The sequence below is a fragment of the Trichosurus vulpecula genome, chromosome 3 (genome assembly GCF_011100635.1).
Source record: "Trichosurus vulpecula isolate mTriVul1 chromosome 3, mTriVul1.pri, whole genome shotgun sequence".
Classification (NCBI taxonomy): Eukaryota; Metazoa; Chordata; class Mammalia; order Diprotodontia; family Phalangeridae; genus Trichosurus; species Trichosurus vulpecula.
Window position 1 is genome coordinate 444,582,889 of NC_050575.1, and position 21,610 is coordinate 444,604,498.

Here is a 21,610-nt window from a genome sequence, read left to right on the forward strand (position 1 = left end):
CCAGAACTAAGTACAAAAATCTAGGTGTTGTCTGACCAGGGTAGAATTCAGTGAGTGGTATTATCATTTCCATAGTCAATCATTCAGTCAACATTAAGCATTCCTTAAGCACCTACTATGTGCCAAGCTCTGTAATGGATGCTAGAGATTGGAAAACAAAATGAAATTGTCCTTTACATTCTATAGATGAAGATAAGTTATGTTCTAAAGAGGAAGGCAACATATACATGTATAAAGATAGGTAGGTAGACAGACAGACATAACTCTGTCTATAAAATATATATACAAAATAAATGTAAGGTAACGGTATGAGGAGTGACGACTAGCATCTGAAAGACAGGAACAACCTTAGGGAAGAGATGGCATCTAAGCTCAGCTTTGAAGAACCCTATGGGCAACTGGGTGGTGCAGTGGATAGAATACCAGGCCTTGAATCAAGAAGAACCATCTTCCTGAGTTCAAATCTTGTGTCAGACACTTACCAGCTGTGTGACCTTAGGGAAGTCATTCAACTCTGCCTCAGTTTCCTCATCTGTCAAATGATCTGGAGAAGGAAATGGCAAAGTGCTCTAGTATCTCTGCCAAAAAAAAAACCAAATGGGGTCACGAAGATTCAGACATGACTGAAAATGACTGAACAACAAACAAGGAGGGATCCTAGAGGTGAAAGGGACGAGGAAGGTCATGGAAGACATGGGAGACAATCTGCGCCAAGGCAGAGAGACAGGGTGGAAAGGAAGAGAATCTCTGTGTTTGTGTGTGTGTGTGTGTGTGTGTGTGTAAAGTGGATTTTTTGAACACAAGCATAAGATTTTACATTTATCCTGATTAAATTTCCTTTTATTAGATTCAACCCCCTCTTCTAACCCACCACAATGTTTTGGGATAGCAGTCTTGTTGTCTAGTGTATATAACTTTTTCTTCCACGTTGGTGATGCTGCAAACCTGTTAAGAATGCTCTCTATTCATTTATCAAAGACACCGATAAAAACCTCAGACAGCACAGGACCAAACAGATCTCTAGGTCACTCCACTGCAGACCTCTTGCTAACTTGCCATTGAAACATTAATGACCACTTTTGGCTTCCAGCCATTCCCATATTCCAGACCCATCTAACCGAACTCTTATCTAGCCCACATCTCTCATTCCTCTCCATAAGAATTGCATGGGAGTATTTTATCAGATGCTTTGCTAAAATCTAGATAAAGCTCTTGTTTATAGCATTTCCCTGACCTACCTACCAGTCTGGCAGTTCTGTCAGGAAATGGAATAAGGTTAGTCCTTCATGACACATTCCTGATAAACTTTTGGTGATCACAGCTTCCTTTTCCAGGTGGTTCCTAGTCATCTTCTTAACAAGCTGTAGCAACAATTCGGCTAGCAGCTACTGTGGCTGTGTAAAACCAACAACCACCAGCATAAAGAAGGGCTGCTGATACAGGTTCTTTGATCTGCTTTACTAAGGAAAATAATTTTAAGGGGTTAACAATCTCACTTTAATTAAACATACAAGTATCATTCACTTAGTTCAGGAGGAAAAGCCAGCAACCTGAACTTCAGAGCAAATACAAACAAATTACAAACATACATTATAAACACACCAAATACAAACCAATATCTGGGTTAGCAAAGCTGGGGGGTAGTTACAACAGCTTGTCCAGAGTCACGTGCCACTCTTCCAGTGAGTGAGAGCCCCAAAGGAAAAACGCCAACCTCTGGGTTTATGTATCTTGTTCAGGATCAAAGGACATCACAATGTGTGACTCAAACCCACGTGACCTAAAAGCATCACAAACATGAGACTCAAACCCATATAAACTAGGCTTTCCCTGGAGGCAAGCAAGTCATCAAAGACAGGAGAAACAAAGAATCAAAGAAACAAAGGCCAGACTCTTCAAGGGCACTTGATTAAATAAGTGCTAAAAGAGAAAACAGTAAAAGAAATTCCCACTTTAATTACTGATATATAAGCCATTCTAGAATTTTGCCAGGAATAAAGAGCTGAGTCTCCTATAGTCTCTTCCCTTTTTTGAAGATTCAGAACCTTTGTCCTCTCTCGTGAAATATGTCTCCCATTCTCCATAATCTTTTAAATGTCACCTACCATGACTCAGCAGTCACAGCTCCCAGTGCCTTCAGGCACCAAGTATGGAGTTCATCTGGACCATTGGGCTCTTACTCTCTCCTTATTTCTCCTGGGTGTCACCTCCTCAATGGCCATTTTTATTCTATTCTCTGAGCCAAAGGTCACAGAAAAAAAGCAACAGTAAACACCTCTGCCTGTCTTGATGTTCTCACATATAAAATGGGGCTGGTGGGGTGGAGCCAAGATAGCGGCTGGAAAGCAGGGACCAGCGTGAGCTCCCTGCCGAGTCCCTCCAAAAACCTATAAAAACTGGCTCTGAACCAATTCTAGAACTGCAGAACCCACAAAACAGCAGAGGGAAGCAGGGCTCCAGCCCAGGACAGCCTGGATGGTCTCTGGGCGAGGTCTATCCCACACGGAGCTGGGAGCTGGGAACGGAGTAGAGCACAGCCCAGTGTGAGCAGCGTGGACCAACCAGACCAAGAACCGGGCAGAATGTGCCCTACCACCCTGAATCAGTGAGCTGCAGCAGTTACCAGACTTCTCGACCCACAAACACCAAAGACAGTGGAGAAGGTTAGTGGGAAAAGCTGCGGAAGTGGAAGGAGTTCGCGGTTTCGCTTCCAGCCCCGGGGGCAGTGGAGGTGGGGCAGCTACAGCTGCTGCTGCTTCTGGCCCCAGGCCCACCTGGTGGGAGGAATTAAGTGGCAGATCAGAGCAGGAGTGCACAGCCTGCTGAAGATCTAAGCCCAGTCCGGGTTGGGGGTTCTTGGGGAAGGAGGAGTGCTGGTGTGACAGAGCTGGCACCTCCCCCCCCAAACGTGGAACATAGAACTCTTTAGTCTACAAGCAGTCATACCCCACTGAAAAACTCAAGGGTCAAGTTAGTTGGTTGGGAATATGGCCAGGCAGCGAAAACGTGCCCAGATTCAGTCTCAGACTTTGCATTCTTTCTTTGGTGACAAAGAAGACCAAAACATACAGACAGAAGAAGTTAACAAAGTCAAAGAGCCTACAACAGAAACCTCCAAGAAAAACATGAACTGGTCCCAGGCCATGGAAGAGCTCAAAAAGGAGTTGGAAAAGCAAGTTAGAGAAGTAGAGGAAAAATTGGGAAGAGAAATGAGAAGGATGCGAGAAGACCATGAAAAACAAGTCAATGACTTGCTAAAGGAGACCCAAAAAAATACTGAAAAATACACTGAAGAAAACAATACCTTAAAAAATAGACTAACTCAAATGGCAAAAGAGCTCCAAAAAGCCAATGAGGAGAAGAATGCCTTGAAAGGCAGAATTAGCCCAATGGAAAAAGAGGTCCAAAAGACCACTGAGGAAAATACTACTTTAAAAATTAGATTGGAGCAAGTGGAAGCTAGTGACTTTATGAGAAATCAAGATATTATAAAACAGAACCAAAAGAATGAAAAAATGGGAGACAATGTGAAATATCTCATTGGATAAACCACTGACCTGGAAAATAGATCCAGGAGAGAGAATTTAAAAATTATTGGACTACCTGAAAGCCATGATCAAAAAAAGAGCCTAGATATCATCTTTCAAGAAATTATCAAGGAGAACTGCCCTGATATTCTAGAGCCACAGGGCAAAATAGAAATTGAAAGAATCCATTGATCGCCTCCTCAAATAGATGCCAAAAAGAAATCTCCTAGGAATATTGTTGCCAAATTCCAGAGCTCCCAGATCAAGGAGAAAATACTGCAAGCAGCCAGAAAGAAACAATTTGAGTATTGTGGAAACACAATCAGAATAACCCAAGATCTGGCAGCTTCTACATTAAGAGATCGAAGGGCTTGGAATACGATATTCCGGAGGTCAATGGAGCTAGGATTAAAACCTAGAATCACCTACCCAGCAAAACTGAGTATCATGCTCCAAGTCAAAATATGGACTTTCAATAAAATAGAGGACTTTCAAGCTTTCTCAGTGAAAAGACCAGAGCTGAATAGAAAATTTGACTTTCAAACACAAGAATCAAGAGAAGCATGAAAAGGTAATCAAGAAACAGAAATTGCAAGGGACTTACTAAAGTTGAACTGTTTTGTTTACATTCCTACATGGAAAGATGACATGTATGATTCATGAGACCTCAGTATTAGGGTAGCTGAAGGGAATATGCATACATATATGTGTGTGTATATATATATGTTTATGTATATACATGTATAAATGAATGTATATGTATGTATATATGTATGTGTGTATATGTATGTATATATATGCATACATACATATATATGTTTATGTATATACATGTATAAATGAATGTATATGTATGTATATACGTATGTGTGTGTGTGTGTGTGTGTGTGTGTGTGTGTATATATATATATATATATACACAGAGAGAGAGAGAGAGAGAGAGAGAGAGAGAGAGAGAACGAGCAGACACAGGGTGAGTTGAAGATAAAATAAAATCAAATTAATGGATGAGAGAGGAACATACTGAGAAAGGGAGAGATAGAATGGGGTGGATTATCTCGAATAAAGGTGGCAAGAGGAAGCAGTTCTGTGGGAGGAGGGGAAAGGGCAGGTGAGGGGGGAATGAGTGAATCTTGCTCTCATCAGATTTGGCCTGAGGAGGGAATACCATACATACCCAATTGGGTATCTTACCCCACAGGAAAGAAGAGGGAGGAAGATAAAAAAAAAAGTGGGGATGATGGAGGGGAGGGCAGATGGGGGTGGAGGTAATCCAAAACAAACACTTTTGAAAGGGGACAGGGTCAAGGGAGAAAATTCAATAAAGGGGGATGGGTTGGGAAGGAGCAAAATATAGTTAGTGTTTCACAACATGAGTATTGTGGGAGGGTTATACATAATGTTACACATGTAGCCTATGTTGAATTGCTTGACTTCTTAGGGAGGGTGGGTGAGAAGGGAAGAGGGGAGAGAATTTGGAACTGAAAGTTTTAAAAACAGATGTTCAAAAACAAAAAAAAAGTTTTTTCATGCAACTAGAAAATAAGATACACAGGCAGTGGGGCGTAGAAATTTATCTTGCCCTACAAGAAAGGAAGGGAAAAGGGGATGGGAGGGAAGTGGGATAATAGAGGGGAGGGCTGACTGGGGAACAGGGCAACCAGAATATATGCCATCTTGGAGTGGGGGGGGAGGGTAGAAATGGGGAGAAAATTTGTAATTCAAACTCTTGTGAAAATCAATGCTGAAAACTAAATATGTTAAATAAATAAATTTAAATTAAAAATAAAATAAAGTAAAATAAAACTGCAAAAAAATGGGGCTACTAATAAGTCACCCAGAATTGTTGTGAGGATCAAATGGGATAATGTTTGGAAAGCTCTTTATAAGTCTTAAAGCACTATATAAAGTTAATAATTATGATAGCAACAATTTTGTAGGAGCAAAAAAAATTGGAATGAAAGTGGGTGATCTACCATTGAGGAATGGTTGAACAAACCGTGTATAATATCATGATGGAACATTATTGAGCCATAAGGAATGAACATGAATTCAGAGAAAGTTTCAAAGATGTGTGAATTAATGGATGGATGCAGTTATGTAGGTAGAAGGGGTAGCTAGGTGGCACAGTGGATAGAGTGCCAGGCGTGGAGCCAGAAAAACTCATCTTGCTGAGTTCAAATCAGCCTCAGACACTTACTAGCTGTGTGACCCTGGGCAAGTCACTTAACCCTGTTTGCCTCAGTTTCCTCATCTGGAAAATGAGCTAGGGAAGGAAATGGCAAACTATTCCATTATCTCTGCCAAGAAAACCCCAAATGGGATCACAAAGGGTCAGACCTGACTGAAAAACGATTGAACAACAAAAAATAAGTAGAATGAGAACACTTTACACAATCAAGCAAGCAACATTTATTAAGTGCCTACTGTGTGCCAGTCACTGTGCTATAAGCACCGGCACAAACTACAGTCATTGCTCTCAAGTAGCTTACAATCAGTAGAAATGAAAATAACAGTGAAAGATTTCAAAATTCTGGCCAGTACAGTGAATGATCATGACTTCAGGGAACTTGATGGTGAGGTCAGCAGAGAGGTGCAACGAGGCATACATCTTCAGAAATGGCCACCGTGTGGATTTGTTTTGCTTAATTGTACTCCTTTTCTACAAAGAAAAGTTATTGGGGCTAGGGTGTCATTTAGAAGTGAGAGGGAAGTTAGAATAATTAATGAAACTAAAAAAAACAAAAAGAGGAGCCACCTACTTTGATCTAAGAACCCCAACTTTCTGGCTATCTGTGATTAAAGGAGATATTATATGTGAAGCGTTTTGTAAACCGTAAGTGCCACACAAGTGTTGTTGTTAAGCATAAACTTCACTAATGTCCTGGACTTTCCCATGCAGGCAAATCGTTGGATAAGAAACAAAGAATCTGTGAATGGGCTAAAGATAATTAAGCTCACAGACACCGGATTCCTGCGCACTCTTGAAAACTCCATTAGACTTGGCTTACCAGTCTTGCTAGAAGAGGTTTGTTTTCATTTCCTTTAAAATAAGATATGGATTCTACTTCCTTATTCCTATTCACTTCTTCAGTAAGTATTTATTAATTACGTACTCTGTATAAGGCTCTGGGCTGCCTACACAGCATATATCTATATGGTGCCAAAAGAACGTGTCCTTTCCATTCTGAAATCAGTCAAGCCAGTTTTTTGTGCTATTGAAAGTGAACAACCAATTCACTGAATTAACTTTTCCATTTTTCAACCAGTTATTTGATGTTTACATGTTATACAGAGTGTCCCATGAGTCTTAAAATTGCACCAAGATTTTTGGGACATTCTATATAAAGCCTCATGGTTTTCTTAATGACTTTTCCCCCAAAAAATCATTTGCGTGTAAGAGCTTTCAGGGGCTAAGGGTTGAGGAGTGGGGTAGAGAAAGATGATCTTTGAACAGCAGCCATAAGCCTATATCTTATAGAGGGCAGAAATAGCCCCTTAGTTCTTTGGTTCCTCCCTATAGCATTATAAGTGAGACACCATGGTGTAATATAGAGAGCTGGTCTTGAAGCCAGGAAGCTGCCCATTTCCACGTCCCATCTCTGACACAAACTGGCTGATGACCCCCTGGTCATGTCTTCAGTGTCGTAGGCCGATAGTGTCAAATTCAAATAGAAATGAAGGCTACTCATCCGTACGTTAGGATTTCTGTGGCCCCCACTGACTTAGTTTTAAAATGTAATGTCATATATGTCTTGTTATGTTTTTGTTTGTTTTGTTAAATGTTTCCCAATTACATTTTAATCTGGTTTGGGCCACACTCTGGAGTGTTGTGGGCCAGATGCTACAGTGGGTGGGTCCCGTGTTTGACTCCAGGCAACTCTGAGTAAAAGGAGAAGGTATCAACACATATAGATAGGAGTTTTCTCATCTGAGAGTTTCCTATCCTAGTGAAATCACAGGCCCGTTCTCTGGGCCTTCAAGTTGTCAGGGAGCACTCTGGAAGTCATTGTAGATGACTGGCCCAATTTTAAAGCTATTCCACACCAGAGTGAGCCAAGGCCAAAAACCTTCATCCCAGAGGGACTCAAGAGAAAACCTGGAGGTCAATGAAGTGAGCCTGTCTGGGCCTCAGTTCCCTCATATGTCAGATGCTCAGTTTAGACAAGATAGTCGTCCTCTGAGGTGCCTTCCAGTTCTAGGTTATTATCCTCACAGGAACTTTTCAGATCCAATAGAATATGCCAAAGTAGCCGATGCTGTTCTCATTGGTCCCGATTTCTTTGTCAAAGCTGAAGGAAACACTGGACCCTGCCCTGGAACCAGTTCTCTTGAAGCAGACTTTCGTGAGTGGTGGGAGGATGCTCATACGCCTTGGAGACTCCGACATTGACTACGACAAAAACTTCAAGTTCTACATGACCACCAAGATGCCCAATCCCCACTATCTCCCTGAGGTACGAGCTGTCCCACTGGGGTTAGACTCTTCTGCACATTCTTGGATCCTGGACAATGCGGAGTGGCTCCTTTCAGGCCTGGTGCCGTTCCTTCACCTGACATCCTTTCCATTTCCTCCCCAAGCATTGGCAGTATTTATTCCTCCTTGAGGTGCTCCCATGAACCCCTCTCAGGCATCAGGGACCCAACTTTCCAGGCCCTCCTTCTGTCCCTGGATGAATCCCATCCCCTGCCCCAGAAGCCCCTCTCCTTTATGGATGGACCACTAGACTTGGAATGAGGAAAACCTGCTGCTACATCCCAACTCAGACACACAGTGGCTGTGTGACCCTAGCCAAGTCACTTAACCTCCGGTTTCCTCGTCTATAAAATGACGACAATAATGATAGCACCTACCTTGTGAAGTCGTTGTGAGGATTGAAGGAGTTCATCTATTCAGTTTGCTGGGCGAACTTTAAATGCTTTGTAAATGTTAGCAATCGTTGCTACCCTTGGCAACCCTCCAGCGTGATCAGTCAGTCAGTCAATCAATAAGCATTAATTAATGTGTCAGGCACTGTGCCAAGTGCTGATGAGGCAAAAAGAGGCAAAAGACAATCCTTGCCCTCAAGAAGATGACATTCTGATTGGGGGGACAACGTGCAAATAAACATATAGAAAGTGAGCTGCAATCAGGATAAATCAGAAGGAATTAACAGAGGGAAGGCCTAGAATTAAGAGGGGTTGAGGAAGGCTTCCAGTAAAAGATGGGGCTTTGGTTGGGACTTAAAGGAAGCCAAGGCGCTCAGCAGACAAAGCAGCGGACGGAGAGCATTCCAGGCACAGGGAACAGCCAGAGAAAATGCAGCCCAAGACCTGCCTCAGGTAGTTGTGCTAGCTATGGGATATAAACCAAGTCATTTAACTTTTGCATGACTGAGGTTCCTCATCTGTAACGACCTCCAAGGTCCTATTTAGCGCTAAATCGCTGATCCTAGAATCTATCCCCCTTCCCAACCTGGTGGGGGTGAGGTTTCTCTAAGTCTGATGGAGAAACCGTATGTTAAGTTTATAAGAGCTTAGGTACAGTTATGTACAAATTAGCGTACAAACACGAGCATCATTATGTCCCTTAGTACCTGAAGTTGATCCCCAGTGGACACACCCCTTAGTAACAATATTTCATTCTAAAGGTTATTGGTGACCAGGGATTCTAGATAGTTTTCATTCCAACGCCTGACCCTCTGTGGTTTGGGGTAGGTTCCAATCTCTTCTCCCAAACACCTGCAATTACAGAATCACACAAAAGGTGTCCCTACTATAACTCATAGCCTTTGCCTGAATTCCTTCAAGGAGAGGAAATCGGTTCCCCAGTTGGACAGCTCCTCATCATTAGGAGGTTTTTCTGGGTGTCAAGACTAGTTTTGGTCGTTTTACCACCTGTGCCCCTGGTTCTGCCCCTTGAAGCCAAACTGAATGAGTCTCATCTCCCTTCCATAGTTGATAAAGTCCCCAGCTCTTCTCTTCACCACAAATTATGAGGCACCTGGATACGGGCTGTATTCCAACTCTAATCCCAAACACACACTCCCAACCATAGCTGGACAATAATAGGACCCACTTCCTCTCTGTATACTATGGGCCCTGGCCAATTTCCAATGGAGTGATGCAACATTGTAGAATTCCTGCCATTTTGAGGGTTCCCATAAGGTGGCAGGTAGGCTCCTCTCTTTCCACATCCCACTATCTACCTCATAGACCATTCTAAGAAATATGCTTCAGAGGTCTTAAAGGGCTATATAAATAGGAGTCATTATTACTACTAAGAGGACTCTGAGATAAAAAAGACCTAGGTTGAAGTCCTGCCTCTAAAACATCCTGACTATGTGACTGGGCAAATTAACTTAACCTCTCAATGTTCCAGGCAACTCTCCAAGATTCTCTATTGCAAAGAAGGTGACGACCTGCATTAAAAAGGAATTTTCCTCACCTGGAAGTCTCTGTACTAATAAAATCACAGATCTAGGTCCTATCCCTATCATTATTATATGATAATTCTGTATTACATTCCTTTACCTGCAGCCTCATTTTAGGCGAAATATGCCGGAATTCCTTAATAGAATTACAAAGAAGTTAAGTACTTCCAAAGTTAGCATTTTGTTTCCCTTTAAAAACTTTGAATAACATTGGAATAATTGGTCTCTCCCTTGAGTTCATCTCAAACAACTGAATTTTAGATAGAATCATTTTCTACATTCTCTTGTCTTTAGCGTAAAGAAAGACAAGGTGAATTCCAACTATGAAAAACTGAGCTATCCAATGGGTGACAGGTTTCTTGTGAGAGAAAAAAAATGTATCATTTGAGGGGGAGGGATGAAGAAGATAATTCCAGTTCTAGCTAGGTGAGTCTGATCACTGACACATAACTGAACTGTCATTCCCAGGATGCAAAGCCCCCTTATTTCCAAAGGGAGGCTTAGAAAGGCAACCTGCGAGCTAGATTAGTTATTTGAATTTTTATAAGACTCATTTTAGTTTGAAATAAGCTATAATTATTTAGGGAGAAAAAATTAAACACATATGAATAGTTTCTAATTTAAAAAAAGCTTCAGATCAAGACAAAGAACATAATGTTTCATCTACATGAAATGTCTTTCCCCCCCCCCCAATAAATTTCATGTAATCTCTTTATAAGGTTAGTATCTTGGGAAAAAACTAACATTTATGTTGTAGACTAATCATTTTTCTTGTACTTTACAGTGTATAGTTAATTACCTCTTGGGGGACCCAATCTGGTCTCAGGTGTATCTACATATGTGAACCGAGTTATGGTGTAACAATGTATCACTCTAACTGAAAACCTGGGATTTAAGACCAATTTTTCCCCCTTAACTATGCTTTAATGATGAGCCACAACTGGTCTTCTTTGATCGTTGTTTATTAAAACAATTGTCTTTTCTCTACCATGCTTTGTTCTTCTCCAGGTCTGCATTAAAGTTACTATCATCAATTTCACTGTGACCAGATCTGGCCTGGAAGATCAGCTGCTAAGGTATGAATGATTTTCCCCTTCTATTTACCTTTCGCGAATGTCAGAAGAAACAAACAATAGTTGCGTTTTTGCCTTTCTTTGTATCCCCAACACTTAGTGCAGTAGCTCGCATGTAAGTGCTTAACAAATGCTTGTTTGACTAACAATAAAAAACCTCAAAGCTTCCAGATCCTTCTCAGTGTTCCCTGAATGTATCCTTCTCTTTCCTGACTCTCTGTCTAATGACAGCATTTAGCAGTGAAAAGAGCGCTGGATCTGGAGTCAGGAAGACCTGAGTTCAAATCAGCCTCAGATTCTTATTAGTTTTCTGTGACCCTGGGCAAGTCACTTAAACTTAGTTTGGTTCAGTTTCCCCATCTGTAAAATGGGGATCATAATAGCCCCTGCCCCTCCCAGGGTTGTTGCGAGAATCAGATGGAGCAGCATTTGTGAAGTGCTTTGCAAACAAAATCACTGTAGAATGCCAGCCATCACTGCCATCATCATCATCGTCACCATCATGAGACTTCACCCCCATTTCCCCTAACCATCGCCGCTGATGGCCACCTGTGAAGGTCTGTCTCCTAAACCACGTCCTCCATGGAACTTTTCCTGTTCTCCAAAGCTGGAATTGGCCATCTCCTCCTCTGGACCCTCACTCACAGAACTGCCCTCTTTGTACTTCCCATGCCTTCATTGCACTCCACTTTGGATGCAAATTAGTCTACATCTTGTCTCCCATGTGAGACTGAAAGCCCTCTGAAGGCACCCATGACAACTTTGCAGCCCACTCAGTGCCGAATAGTAACATCAACATTTGTGGATTGGAGTAGATTACTGACACATACAATGCTTGGCCAACCTCAAAGCTCTATATGACAACAATAAATAATAGTAGCTTGCTATGGGCAGCTAGGTGGTGCTGCAGTGGATACAATGCCCAGTCCTCAAGTAAGAAAGACTCATCTTCCTGAGTTCAAATCTAGCCTCGGACACTTCCTAGCTGGGTGACCCTGGGAAAGTCACTTCACCCTATTTCCCTCAGTTTCTTCAACTGCAAAAAAAACAACTCAAAAAAACATTTATTTAGTGCCTGACATGTGCCAAGCAGTGTGGTAAGTGCTTTACAATTATTATCTCATTTGATCCTTACAACAACCTCAGAACAAGGTAGGTCCTATCATTGCCCCTATTTTTGCAGCTGGGGAAACTGAGACAAAAGAGGTTAAGTGACTTGTCCAGAGTCACACAGCTAATAAGTGTCTGAGGCTATTATGATTATCACAGAAACACAGAATAGCAGAATTTGAGAGTGGAAAGAGACCTCAGTTATCATCCAGTCCAACCCATAGACCAAAGGAATCCCCACTACAACATATCCAGTAGCTACCGATTATCATTATCATGTATTGTTTTTCCATTGACTCCCAATGAAGAGACCTATCAAGTTTTCCCAGCCTTCATCATTTGTCACAGCTATAACCTTGCCAACTTTTTCAGATGTAGTAGGAGCTCTTCTTCACCCCTGCCAGCATATACATACACCCTGCCCTCTTTGGTTGGTCTTACCAGCCATGACCCAGTAAATGAAGCCAATTATTCCTCTTAATTCCACTTGTACTTTTACTATGTTACCTTGCTCATATTCCTTCCTCATTCTCCTCTAGTTCCTTCCTCTTCATTCAACAATTGAGCAAACGTTTAGGTGTCTGCTGCGTTCAGGCACTGTGGATGAAAAACAGCCCAGCACCTGCCCTCGAGGAGTTTACTGTCTCCTTGCTTTTTCTCCATCATTGTTGCTGTTGTAGTTTTTCCTTTGTCCTTGAAGAGGACCCTGACATCAGGAAGATGAGGCCATGACTTGCAAATGAATTGGATTTACGTGATGGAGGGCTGTGCAAGGTCACCAGCCTCACTTTCTCCTCCAGAGTCATCTGGGTCCAGTGGCCAGATATAGATCAGGACAACTAGAGATGGCCCACTCCCCATTATTAGGGGAAAATGAATAGTGAACCTTTAAGGGTTCATAATTATGGCATAAAATGGCATGTTGCTTAAAAATGGACTTTGGATTGTGGTGGCTACAGCAGAGTGAGGCCTGGGGCCCTGGGGCTAAGCTATCTCTGTTAAAATATGAATGTGGGTTGGTAAAGAAGACCAAGAATCTGTGGGATATAATCATGTACCATAAAGTCACACAGAAAATATTATGAGCGCCTCACAGAGTGCCTGACACACATTAGGCAACCAATGAATGCTCATAGAATTGAATTGAAATAAGAAATATAATTATATCAGAATAGAATATTATAATAGCTAGAACACTTGAAGAGAGGAGCCAGGGACTGCCAGGTGGGCAGAAGTGAAGGTGCTATTCCAGGTCAGAGGAGGACAGAGTCAGGGGAAAGAGTTAAGAACAGAAGAAAGCAGGTACATCTGGGAACCATTTATTTTAGAGACAGGTGAGGATTACAGAGTTATGGGGACTGGGCCTGGGGAAAGAGTTAAGAACAGAAGAAAGCAGGTACATCTGGGAACCATTTATTTTAGAGACAGGTGAGGATTACAGAGTTATAGGGATTGGGCCAAGGCAATAACCAGGAGAGGAAACACTCCACTGGTAGAGATTAGCGCAGGAATTCTTCATCTGGGGTCTTAAAAAATATTTGGATAACTACATTTCAGTATAATTGTCTTCCTTTGAAATACTATACATATTTTATTTTATGTATTTAAAATTAAATTAAATTTTATTTTTTTTACACTTGAATTTAAATTTTATGTACATAAACTTAAAACTTTTATATACACATATACTTACGCACATATATGTGTGTATATATGTGCATATATATGCATATATAAAACATAATTCTGAGAAGCAGTCCTTAGGTTTCACTAGAGTGCCAAAGGGGTCCAGGGCACACTAACAGTTAAGACCCTCTGTCTTAGAGAGTTGCCTAAAGCGGTGGTATCATACTGAAATAGAAAGGGGAGAAGGGATGCGGTGCCCTAAACAGTACATAAGGATCCCTGAAGGTACATATTGACTTAGAAAACCACATATTAACTATTAAATTTTTATTTGTCTTGTTAAATATTTCCCAATTACATTTTAATCTGGTTTGCCTCTCTGACAGAGAGCATGTTTGACACCTCTGGGCTAGTTCACTGAGAGACTGTGACTTGCCCAGGATGGCACAGCCAGTGTATATGAGAGGCAAGATGTGAACCCAGGTCTGCCTGGTTTCAAAGCCAACTTTCTATTGACTTTGCCATGCTGCCTTGTTAGGAATGGAGGAAATGAATGAGACTAGCGTTGAGCAAGTTTTCTTAAGAGCATGCTCATGGGAGGCCTTGAGAAGGGGAAGGGAGAACTGATGTGCTCTCTCACCGGCCCGGTGAAGGTCTCTGAAGCAGGAAGTGAGTGCTTCATAGGTACCTGAGCTGTGAGGTCCAGAGGCATCCCTAACATGGTTGAACATCTCTTCTAGTGATGTCGTGAGGCTTGAAAAACCTGAGTTAGAAGAGCAAAGAATCCAGCTCATCGTGAGGATCAATGCTGACAAAAACCAGCTGAAAGCCATTGAGGACAAAATCCTAAAGATGCTCTTCACGTCCGAAGGGAACATTCTGGACAACGAAGAACTTATCAATACCCTGCAGGATTCCAAGGCAAGAGAAGCGCTTTCACTGTGGATGGAGAGCAGGTCCAGCACCTAGCTCCGCACAGAGCCCAGCACATTGTAAATAAAGGCCTGTGTGCACTGACTGACAGAAGAGCCAGAACCCAGATGCCAGAGAAGACACGAGACAGGTCATTCTACTCACTTATTGCTGTCCTTTGTATTTTAGGTCACTTCAGGGGCCATTAAAACCAGACTGCAAGAGGCTGAGTCCACAGAAAAGATGATCAATGCAGCTCGGGAGAAGTACCGGCCTGTGGCAACTCAGGGGTCTGTCATGTACTTCGTCATCGCCAGCCTATCAGAAATAGACCCCATGTATCAGTACTCCTTAAAGTATTTTAAGCAGGTAGGTTTCCTATTAGTTTGATTCTCCTCTGAGAGAGGAGCCCGCCACACCGTCACAGAGACAGTGTGCCTGAGGAAGGTTTTTGAGGGAAAGACATTTTGAAGCAGGACCTGAAGCCCCTTTCCATCTAAAGAACCGAAGGCGACTAATGGTCGCTGTGGTTTAAAGCCTCATTGAGTTGGTTCAATCATGTCCGATTCTTCGTGACCCCATTTGGGGTTTTCTTGGCCAAGATACTGGAGCAGTTTGCCGTTTCCTTCTCCTGCTCATTTTACAGTTGAGGAAACTGAGGCAAATAGGATTAAGTGACTTGCCCAGGGTCACACAGCTAGTAAGTATCTGAGAACACATTTGGATTCAGGTTCTTCTGACTCCAGGCTGGTGTTCTCTTCACTTCCAAAGGCCAAGAGCATGGCTCGGGTGTGTGAATTGGAGTGACAGAACACAAGCCTTGTCTGGGGAATTCCCATCTTGGTTAGGAGCTTAGCTCCAATTTTTGGCCCTTTCAACTATTCCCCCACAAGAACCCTCCACTGTAGCTGAATTGGTCTACTCAATAGAAACAACTTATACTCTCCCCATCCAAACATGACTGATGCTTTGATCCTATGTTTCGTGATTTACAGTGTTTCCCAGTCCTCCACCCCCATTCAACCCCAACCCTTGACCTCTCTAGTTGGTTGCTTTAGAAAACCTTTGCCTCTCTTCTGGAACATGATATCTAACTTACATAAACTTCAAGTTATGTAACTTTTCTTTTAGCTTTCCAGTTCTTTTTTCTTACATCTTAGTCTCCTTCCCATACAATAATGGAAGCAGAAGGATGTTTATTCTTAACACCAACGCTCCTGAGGCTTCCTCTTCCCAGTCTTTTAGAGGTTTCTCCATTTTTGCTCCACCCCTTTCTCTACAAACTCAATTCAACAGCCATTTATTAAGTACTTCCAATGAACAAGGGACCACGCTAAGAGCTGGGGACAGAAGCATTTAAAGGACCACACAGTCCCTACCCTCAAAGAGCTTACGCCTTTCACCCTGCTCAGTGTTACAGAGGGGGGCATGTCTCAGCCAAGGAGTTGGCAAAATGAACTGATTCAATCTTCTTGCCCTGTGTTTGAATCCTGTTAGCAAAGGGAGCCATTCTGTGATACACCAGCTGAGGCAGCTGGGTGACTCAGGGGATGACAGAGCTCTGTATTTGGAACCAGTAAGACCCGAGTTCAAATGATGTTCTTAAACATTCTCCAGCTATGTGACTCTAAGCAAGTCATTTCTCCCCTGAATGCCTCAGTTTCCTTCTCTCTAAAATGGGATAATAATAATAGCATCTGGCCCCCAGGGTTTTTGGGAGGATCAGACAAAATAGTGTGTGTAAAGTGCTTAGCACAGTGCCTGGCACATAGTAAGCACTATATAAGTGTTATTATTAATTATTTATTATTATTAGACTTCCAGGGAGGTAAAATAAGATGAGATGTGTAAGGCTCTTTGTGAACCTGAAAGCACCACCTCGATTTCGTCCTCTATCATTATTATTATTAAGAGGAGAAAGAAAATATTATAGAAAGAGCATTAAATTTATTGGAAGCTGCAAGATGGGGAAGGATAATAGAGGGTAAGATTAAAAGGAATCTAGAGGCCCTCGTGGGGTAGCATCGTGGTTCAGTGAATAGAGTGTTGGGCCTGGAGTCAGGAAGACCTGAGTTCAAATCTAGCCTCAAACACTTACTAATTAGCTGTGTGACTCCGAGCAAGTCACTTTAACCTGGTTGCTGCCTCAGTTTCCTCATCTGTAAAATGAGCTGGAGAAGGAAATGGCAAACCCCTCCAATGTCTTTGCAAGAAAACCTCAAATGGGTCGTGAAAAGTTAGACATCACTGAACAGTAAGAGGCCATCAAGTGTAACCCCTCATTGTAGAGAAGGAAGAAACTGAGGCACAGCAAGACTGTGCAGGCTCACACAGCCTGTGTGTCTGAATTTGAACTCATGCCTTCCTTATTCTAAGCCAAGAACTTCTTCCTCTGCACCATCCGGCTGCATCCATACCTGCCCCTCCCGGGTGCTCTCACATCCTACGTTAGCTAGCCCTTCCCGAGCCGAGCAGTCGTGAGTGCTTGTTGTCATTCGCGCTATGTTTGTGATTGCACCTGGAGCTGAGGCGGACATCAGCAGAGACTCCTCTCTTCCTCCCAGTTATTTAACACGACCATCGAAACCTCAGAGCACAGTGATGACCTACAGGAGCGCCTGGCCATACTCCTCGATCAGACGCTCTTGACCGCCTATGTCAACGTTTCCCGAGGACTCTTTGAGCAGCACAAACTCATCTATAGCTTCATGCTCTGTGTCGAAATCATGCGCCAGAAAGAAGAATTAACAGAAGAAGAATGGAATTTCTTCCTCCGCGGCGCAGCGGGCTTAGATAAGGTATGGCTTTCGTAACTGGGCTGGCCCTGCCGCTGCAGGGGCAGAGAGAATAAACGCAGGGGTCTGCAAAGGCTCTGGGGAGCTGAATGAGGCCGGAGAATAGGGCTTGGGTGCTACAAGAGGAAGCACAGAGCTCCAGCAAGTCATGCAACTTCCGATTGCCTCAGTTTCCTCACATGAAAGCTGGAGATACATATCTCAAGGGAATCTTGTAAAGATTGGGAAATGGTTTGAAAATTTTTAAATGGGGTACACATGTGACGGCTAGGAATTGGCCCTGAGAGTTCATTGATTTAGGGAGCTGCCAGGTTAAGGAAGTTCCCCAACAGAAACAGGTCGGCACCTTCTTTGAAACTTTTACTCACAGAGAGCTGCCTGGAGTCCCAAAGTTAGTGGACGTTAAAGACCGTTCTTGTTTTTCTCGAACGAAGAACAGCTTTTAATGCTCTTCCTAATTTTGTCTCTCCGCTGTTCTCCGAATGTGAGATATTATTATTAAAGTCCTATGAAACCCCACCATACAAGTGCCTTGAAATTCCACAGGTTGGATTATGCGGTGGGTCAGATCTCGTTCCTTTATGCAGAAGGACAGATCCTTTTTTACATAAGCTGGAAAGCCCACAAGATGACACTTACCCCGAATGAAAGCACCGGAGCTAAGCCTTGCAGAAGGGAAGGATTCTAATCCTCTGCCAGCGAAGGAAGGAGATCAGAGGGCAGAAGGGAAAGTAGATGTTCCATTGTATGAGCAGGCGTTATGCAGCCCACTCATTCTTCACTGAAAAGGTGGTTAGCTCAGCCCCAGGCTTCCTAGCCCCGTTCTTCCAGCTCTGCCAGACTTCTCGAGAAGCACAGGGCAAGCTGTGATACCCTAGACCTAAATAGTAACAGACATTTGCCAACTACATACAGGACACTGGGTAGACCCGGGGATGCAAATACATAGAGGTTATGAATGAAATGAAATAGGCAATGAAATGAATCACTCCTTGCCTGAATCTTACATTCTATTCTATGTACAAGCACACAGAGAAATCTATAAAGCATAAATATAAAGTGAATAAATACAGGAGTTAAAAACGAATGGCGGTTGGGGGAGGGGGATCAAGAAAGGCTTCATGCGGAAGATGGCGCTTAAGAGGCATCTTGAAAGAAGAGAGGAATTCTGGGAGGAAGGGTGTGTCAGGCAGAGGCTCAGCCAGAGCAAAGGCACCAGGGAGGGAGATGAAGAACAAAGAAGAGTTTGGTGAGATTGTATGTAGAATGTGGGAAGATGAGTCATAACCTACGAAGCTGGAGATACAGGTTAAGGGCCAGGTTCAAAGAAGGGCCGCTTTTAAAAGCTATTTGATAGTAGAGGCCCGTTGTTGTTTGTTGATGGAGCCTTCCACTGTATCACACACTCTGCAGAAGAAGTGACTCATCAAAATTGGGCATGAAGAGAGGAGGCCCCGATGTAAGGGCAGCGAGTGGCCAGTCGCTAGCCTTCCCATGGCCTCAAGGCAGTGTTTGGGACAGCAGGCACTTTGCTCTTGGGACTGCTTAGAGACCTCAATATCCTATTTACAAGGAGAAAAGAAAGAGCTCCAGGTGAATGTCCCTCCTCCCACCCCAGATGCTCCATAGCCTTGAAATGGACAAATAAATATGTGCCCATAGGGAAAATGTTGGTGTATTCCCAAATAGGACCTTGCTCTGACCACCAGCGGAGGATGCTGTGACCAGCGCAATACTTTCTGAAAAGCAAAAAATGTCCTCTGGCCCCAAACTGAGCATCTGCCATAGTGTCTAAAATTCCCAGCAACAGAATCACTCCTTTAATTCTCTTTGACATGTAAATACTTGATCTGGGAGAATAATACATTGGTCTGTTAGCATCCATTTTCCCATCAGCATAAAATAATTTCAACGAATAACTGCTTGAGCAGAAAACGCTGAGTCTGGAAGGATTTAATAGGGCCAGAGAGAAAGGAAGAGAGGGCTTTGGACAGGCATAAACCGCAGTGAAAGAACTTGATGGGGAGACATTCTAAACAGAAAGGCTACCTCTGACTTGGGAACATCCTACATGTGTGAAGGACAAAACGCCCGATGTCCCCCACACCCTCCCTTACTCGCCCCCATGTGGCAGGTGAGCAGGCTGGGACCCACAGTGCCACCGTAGCACCACAGTGTTGAACCGTGCAACCCCCCAGTGTCCCGGATCACTTCTCTTCTTTCTATCTTGATTACTCTGAGTTTCTCTACTCACAACTCAGTGCATTAAACTTTAGGACCAGCCTTCCTATTTCAAAGTTTATTTTACCTTCAGAGAAGGTGACTAGGCAGTGTGGGACAGGGGTGTTGGGGGAGGGGAGGCAAATAATGGGTGGAGCCTGTCTCTGTCCTCCACTTAAGTTTCAGAGGCAGCCTGGTAGGCGTGGTAGACTGAGAGTGGACCTCAAAGGCCTGAGTTCAAATCCTGTCTCTGTCATCTATTGTGTCATTAACTGAACCTGGCCAAGTCATTTAAGCATCTCAGTGTTCTAGGCAACTCTCTATCCCTAAAGGATGCCAACCTGTATTGGTAGACAAAGTTACATCACCCAGGAGTTTCCCATAACAATGGAAGCAAGTCCAGTTGCTATCTCTACTCCAACTGCTACCTGCCCCACCAGGGAGGAGGATGTAACTGTCCAGCTCCCTTCTCCACCATCCCAGGAGGCTGCCTCTCTCTCATCCCAGTACAGATGTTTACCTTTACATCTGTACCCCTCACCCTCCCTGACCTATGTCATCCTCCTGAAAGCTGTAGGGACTGTGATTCCTAGAAGCTGATGCATTTCACGGATGGAGACTTTGGGTGGGGACAAAAAACTCACAACTAATTAAGCTTAAATTTAACCCTCCACAAGAACACCTTCACAAGTAGTTTAGTAGACATGATAGGACTAGAAGAACCTTCCTCATTTCACTAATAAGGAAACTGAGACCCACACAGCTAGTTATAGGCAAGGGCCCTAACTTGAGCCCAGTACTCTGGGCAGCCAGGCCTCTTACCTTTATACCAAGCTGTTTCCCTCAGTTTACCAACCCACTCTACCTTTCATTAGCTGGCCTTCTTTTGGGAAGACACTGCTAGAAAATCCAGCACACACTTTCCCTACTTGACCAGTATAGCTCGTCACTGCTTTTGGGCAAGAGATTGAGTTTCACCGTGGTGAGATAAAAGAGTATTTGGTGTTTGTCTTTTGCAAATTCTTGTTCTTGTTCCCTTCTGCCCACGACAGGAGCGCCCTGCCAAACCTGAGATCCCCTGGCTCTTAGATGTCATGTGGTTTGCCTGTTTTGACTTGGAAGACACCCTTCCTGCTTTTCAGGGAATATCGTCACAGATATTGCTCACTCCCATTTCAATCAGACTCGGTAATGTGGCAGGTTGCCAGGGCTTTTAAAAGGGGGGGCGCCCTTGGGCTCTTCACCTCTACCAATCATGGCATCTAAGTAGGCACTCAGTAACCCTAATGCGCTTGTTAATGAATGAGTTCCAACATTGATCTTTTTCACTGGAAAATTTCCTGATTCTCAAGTCACCCCTAATTACTGTTTGCTGTTCCCTCCTTTTTGACATTGTTATTCTCTACTATGTTCTTCAACAGGTAAAAACATTATTTTAATTTCACCACCAACAAAATTTCCTTAAATAGTGGAGGACAATTGTTTAGGAATATCAATCAAGCCAAAAGCATTTATTAAGCACTTACTGTGTGCCGGGTGCTGTGCTAAGTGCTAGGAGATACAAAGAAAAAGCACAAATAGCCCCTGCTCTCAAGGAGCTCACATTCTAATAAGGAGGAGGTTTACTCATCGTCATAAAAGTATTCCCTTGAAACCAAAACCAAAAACTAAAACTAAAACATTAAAAGTTTTCCCACTAAGAACAAGGGGCCAGCAAGATCATTCACTCTCGCCATTACTATTTGATTACTAGTGGTAATAACTAGAAATAGGGATAAATAGCTAGAAATAGTTATTTTCACCATTATTATCATGAAGTATTTTTATTTGAAATAAAAATGCTAGCTATAGCAGTAAGGCAAGAAATGAAGTATCTTAGCCAAAGAAAAGATATAAATGAAGATATCTCTATTTGTAGATGTTGTGATGGCTTT

General features: G+C 43.0%; 1 protein-coding gene across 1 annotated transcript in view; it reads left to right on the plus strand.

Annotated features, from left to right (window-relative positions):
* The window catches only part of DNAH6 (dynein axonemal heavy chain 6), a 251,551-nt gene that overhangs the window by 174,163 nt on the left and 55,778 nt on the right, over window positions 1-21,610 (plus strand). Inside the window, exons 55-61 of the mRNA XM_036750156.1 lie at window positions 6,430-6,555; window positions 7,820-7,984; window positions 10,949-11,016; window positions 14,490-14,670; window positions 14,851-15,030; window positions 17,226-17,459; window positions 20,729-20,864. Coding sequence (XP_036606051.1) covers window positions 6,430-6,555; window positions 7,820-7,984; window positions 10,949-11,016; window positions 14,490-14,670; window positions 14,851-15,030; window positions 17,226-17,459; window positions 20,729-20,864 — 1,090 coding nt within the window. The remainder of the gene's footprint in view (window positions 1-6,429; window positions 6,556-7,819; window positions 7,985-10,948; window positions 11,017-14,489; window positions 14,671-14,850; window positions 15,031-17,225; window positions 17,460-20,728; window positions 20,865-21,610) is intronic.